Source organism: Watersipora subatra, chromosome 8, assembly GCF_963576615.1.
Source record: "Watersipora subatra chromosome 8, tzWatSuba1.1, whole genome shotgun sequence".
Classification (NCBI taxonomy): Eukaryota; Metazoa; Bryozoa; class Gymnolaemata; order Cheilostomatida; family Watersiporidae; genus Watersipora; species Watersipora subatra.
The window spans coordinates 29,290,955-29,296,476 of NC_088715.1; the positions used below are offsets into that span (position 1 = coordinate 29,290,955).

Genomic DNA, 5,522 nt, shown 5'->3' on the forward strand with positions numbered 1-5,522 from the left:
AATTGTTGGCTTTAGACATTGTTCGTAGTAATTAATGTCAGCAATGACTGTTGGTATAAATAAAACAGTAAACATTGCATAGCTTGTGTAAATGAGTGTAGTTCTTGGAATGTTACAGCGTTGCTTTTTTAATGAGATAATGGTTGTCGTATAAGGCTGACATATTTGGGTCAATTCTGGCGGCCTTCTTCTTTGAGATATTATAATATCTTACAGTTACATGCAATTAATTTTCTGTGCAAAGACTTTAATTGCTCAGGAAATGCCAGACATTCTATTAAAATTATATCAATTTGAAACGTTCATACCTGTGTTTTTATGTATCTCTAAAATATATTAAATAAAACAAGTGATTACTTATTGATAGTCCACTTATTTACAACAAATAAAAAGTTTATGTTTAGAATTGTGTCTACTTGACAGGTAATGTGAAAGGAGAAATAAATCACCTTAAATTCTCTGACATCAAGATTGGTGATAAAGTAAAATGATCAAAGGTTGGTAAAATGTATAAACGCAAGCTAGGAAATAATAAGTTTAAAATAAATAGGATTATTAGACAATACAAATTAATGTTGTATGGTAACATAAATCAGGTAATTTGACCCAGTCTTTTGTGCATGTCTACATGTTGATATCATTTCTACTTTGTTGTTTAATGTTGGTGGCTAGTGAACTATATTGAGTTTTTTTCTATTGAGAAAGGTTGCAGAGTTTGGTAGACCCGCTCAGCTTGTATTTGTATATGTTTATACATTTTACCAACATTTGGTCATTTTTCCTGAGGAGTGCACATACAATATAAACAAAGGTATTTAGTAGTAAAATGCTTTAATCATTTCGGTAACATTTACTTAAAATTTATTTTAATAAAAATATTATTTATTTACATTTATTTCACCTTCCATACTCATCTACACTTGACAATCTCTAAGTATACGTTACATTGATGACTTATTAATAAACTCTAATGAGTATCACTGTCTACTAATAAAGTATTAATAGTTCCCTTCTTAAATAACCATTAATCTATTGCTAGTCTAACAGGTTTTATAACATTGTTGATGGAGATCGTTGATTTATTCAACTGGGGAGAACTTTCTTACATATTTCACAGAACATTAAATTAGCTCAGACTTCCAAAGTAATATTCAATAATCATCAAATAGCTTCAAGCCGTTATTTATATCAAAAAGCAGTGTGACAATTTTCAAGCAAAACTGACATAGGAACCTTTTATGTCCTCCAACAACTGGAGTCAATAAGTATTCCATTAAAAATTTAATGAATGGGCTTTCAGTAAACGCAATGCTTGCACTGCTCAAAGCAATATCAAAATTGATATTATGTGACGAAAACTGGAGAAGATTTTGAAGCAGGTGAGACTTCTTAATTAAAGCAGTAATTGCATCAAATTTTAGTTGATTTAAATACAAGTATTGAATTTTGTCTGTCGTTAAGCAGACATGTTGTTTGTTGTGTTAAGCAAATCATTCTCAAAATACTTGAAAATTAAAATCGACAAAAAATTATCGTGGTAAAAACGCTCAGAAAAAAAGACCTGCTCAGACTTGCCCAAAATGATGTAACTAGTTATACAACCAGTTTCTAACTCTTGTATTCATGCCGGCCATTGCGATAAAAGTTTAGCCCCACATGACTCTATCAGTATATATTTTATTTTGTATTAGCTCATGTTGGCTAATTTTTTAAAATCTTAAAATTTTTAAATTCAGCTACATTTACAAGATTATAAATTTCTTAAATGCTTCGAATAAGGAAAATTTAAAACTTGTTATAATAGTTTCTTCTAAGTGTTGTGTAAACATCTGAATACCGACTACCAATTCTGGCGGTCCATGGTAATTAGGTCATCAAGCTAACTTATTTCATTGCAAACTTTGTGTCAGCAGTGTTCTCAGTTGCTACCCACACCGGAAACTAGTTACCAGATGAAATAAACAACCTACATATTTGAAAATAATACGTTTGAATAGCTGACATTCACCAACTGCCATGACTATTTGCCAACTGCCATGCCTCGTTTTTGGCCATGGAAAAGTTGACTGGGTGACTTTTTGGGCAGTTGAGCTCAAAAAGTGCACAACTGCCAAAAAAGTCATGTAAAATCAATGTTATGTAGTCATTATTTGTATCAATTTGTAGAAAAAATTAGGGGAGACGGGGGCACTCTGGGACAAAACTTACACTTTTGACAACCCATCGAATAATTTAATTGATAATGAGCTGAATTTTCTTGTGATGATACCCTCACATGTTGTCTATATAAAAATCCAAACATTTCCCCTGCTAATAGTTCAACAAATTTTACAATGAAATTACCAACTCATGTTCACTGTCCCAGTGTGCCCCGCATCGTGGGCACCCTGGGACAGCGGCCGGGGCACTGTGGGACTATATAATTACCTTCTGTCTTCACTAAAGATGGTGCATAAAAGAATTTTAGTCAAGTTTATTGTATAATATAAAACAGTGTAGAACAGTAATTAGTAGTATGGTACATTACAAACAAAACTACAGTATGATGAGGTGTACATGACCAAGACAAGACAACTAAACAGCAGAGAAGTGCGGTAAAAACAATTATGGAAATCATCACATAGCTAGAAATATTGTGCCAAACTAAAGGGAAGGCCATTCTCTCTGAGAGTCTGCTTGTTCCACCAGTGATATTCGGTGATGGAAGCTTTAATAGAATGTCACTGTGGTCGACTAGTGCTAAGTCTTCTGGCTCTGATTTAACAAATGTAGGCTTGGCACCAAGAACAGTTTTGAAGAACGACACACTTAATGTCATATCAGAACTCTCCATCTCAACGATGATTTTAACATAGTGCTTTACAAGCTTCTGTTTGCCAGTAACTGTGAACTTTACAAGCACATAATCTCCGGTGTTATATTCTGTTGAATTCGTTTCACTGTCCATTTCGACAACCCCATTATGTCCGTCATCCTCGCTAGTGTCCTCTTTCTCAAGCCTAGTGTTCAATTCGACCTCTTGGCGCTCATCTTCACTGCTATCACTGACCTCCACATCCTGAATAACCTTCTTCTTCACTCTTTTAGATGTTTTCTTGGCCCTCTGTTCGTTGCGTTCCCTTTCGAGTCTTTCTTTTACTGGGGTGTCTGTCAAAACTAGTGACTTTGCAGTTTTCCTTTTTTTTTTGTTTTGTCGTGGAGGGGCTTTCGGGAATGGCCGTACTTCTAATGGTGTAAGGTCTTTAGGGGTAGCTACAACTTGGCTGGTTGATGGGGATGAATAGACTGGCTCTGCTGGTAGTGCTTGGTTCACTTCAGGAGCTGCTATCGGATCATCCTGGCTGGTAGATGGTGTAAGCAAGTTCTCGGGAGCTGGACGGTTTGTGACTTCTGAGGCGAGATACACGTCGTCACCAAAAATGTCTGGCTTATACGGAAAGACACCAGACACACGAAAACCGGATAAGATATTCGATGGTGTAAATGCCCTGTTGAAGCTCTCACCGAGTAAGGCGCCGATCTCATGTATGGATATTGTCCGGGCAGGATTATTCAACATCCAGCGCGTACAGCTGTCATTGTAGTGGCACTTTAGGGGGCCATAAACGGTGCGGTCTAAAGGCTGTAGCTTGTGACTACAATGGGGAGGAAACGTTAGTAAAATAATGCCTTTCTCTTTAGCGGACTCTATGGCTGAAATAGATACATGGCTTGTATGATTGTCCATGAGTAGCAGCACGGGATGCTGATGAGAACATTTAGCATGCTTAGCAAAGTGCTCCAGCCATCGTAGAAATATCTCCTGATTCATCCAACCAGATACATGAGCGGCATCTCTGCTTCCAGGTGGGGTGCCATTTAGCATGGAATTCTTGAAGTTGACTCGTGGGAATATGAGGAATGGTGGGATAAAGGAACCTTGAGCATTAATGGAACCAACAAGTGTTACAAGAGTACCTCTTTCAGCAGAGGTAGCGAGACCAACTTGTTTGGAGTTTTTGCGTGCAATAACTTTAGGAGGCTTGTGAACGGTAGTCAGAGCCGTTTCATCCATATTGTAAATTTGATTGGCCTCAAATTTATACTTCAGAAGTACAGCTTCTAGGTTAACAAAAAATGCCGATACATTACTTCGATTAAAGCTAGTGGCCCGACTCAGACTCGTAGCTTCGGGTGTGCGAACTGACAAGTTGGGATGCCTTTTCATAAAAGAGTATATTCAGTCCTCTCCTGAAATCACAAAATGAGCTTTCTTCAATGAACAACCATAGACCTCAATTTAACGGCCTACTATGCGCATAGGCCTAGATATTTATAAGGCTACATTCAGATTTAATAAAACGGTATGAATATTTTTATTTAATCTGTGTTTGTTTTCTACTCTTTTCTTCAGGTCATTCTAAAGAACAGAGATAGTGAGAAGCAGATAGGGCTATTACACTGTAGTTTTTTTTATAAATTAGGTACTAACCTGCTTTCTCGTTTTTATCCCAGAGGCTTGGGTATTTTAGATTTAGTTTTTTCGCGTATTCATACGCGAATTGGTGCATCATGACTTTGGTGAGGCCTGCGTGGTGTTTTGCTCCCTCAACAAGGTATGACTCCAGCATTACTTCATGTTCAGTGGAAAACACATGTCTGTTGTCCCAACGTGGTTGGTATGTAACACTAGCTTCTCCAGCCTTACGTCGCTTTGTCACCGCTCTTGCCAGGGTTGACTTCGGAATGACATAACTTTCAGATGCGGCTCTTAGGCTTAGCTTGCCATCAATAACTTTTTTGATAGCTAATTCAAACACTGAATCAGCAATCTTTCCTTTGGCGCTGGTTTTTCTGTTTCGAACCATGGTTCCTACAATATTATCATCACGGCTTACATAAAATAATGTTCGGGGCACAGTGGGACGCGTCCCACAGTGCCCCGCCAGCTTTTGTCCCACTGTGCCCCGCCTGATGATAAATTGGCTTTGGTGTCATATCTCCCAGAAAAAAAACAGTGGCTACACTTGTAATATATAGGGGAATTCTGCATAAAAAGCTACTATGACTAGCATTCTTAACATTTGGTCATACAAATTCTAGTGCCATTTATGAAACATTTTCCCTGGGTGCAAATATTTACTTTTTTGGTGAAAATCTACATTTTTACTCACCTTGTCTAAAATAGGTCCAGCATGGAGATGAGAACAAAATGGCTTCCCTATGATGTAATTTCCTGTAAGTTTTCCCATGCTAAAGAATGAGAACATGAACACAACTCCCAATAATGACACTGGCCCACAGTGCCCCGTGTCCCAAGGTGCCCCCGTCTCCCCTACTGGTCACATAAAATTAGTTGATTCGAGTACTAAACAAATAGTTTTATGAGTTGGTGAAAATAGTGTCACCGTGTTAAAATTAGGGAGTTTCCGAGTTAGTAAAAAAACACATCAATTTCTATGAAATAAAAACTATTAAGCCACCAATTCTGGCAAAGAGTTGATAAAGCCATTGTTGCAACTGGTTAGCGGTTTGTTGACTCA

The 5,522-nt window shown here is 37.4% G+C and overlaps 1 protein-coding gene across 1 annotated transcript; it reads right to left on the reverse strand.

The window, feature by feature from the left end:
• Positions 1–2,004: 2,004 nt before the first annotated feature.
• Positions 2,005–4,847, reverse strand: LOC137402430 (uncharacterized). The gene is made up of 3 exons (XM_068088928.1): positions 4,472–4,847; positions 2,640–4,182; positions 2,005–2,107 (listed from the first exon to the last, which is right to left on the reverse strand). Exons 1-3 carry the CDS (start codon positions 4,845–4,847, stop codon positions 2,005–2,007), a joined length of 2,022 nt encoding a protein of 673 aa, XP_067945029.1.
• Positions 4,848–5,522: the final 675 nt, after the last annotated feature.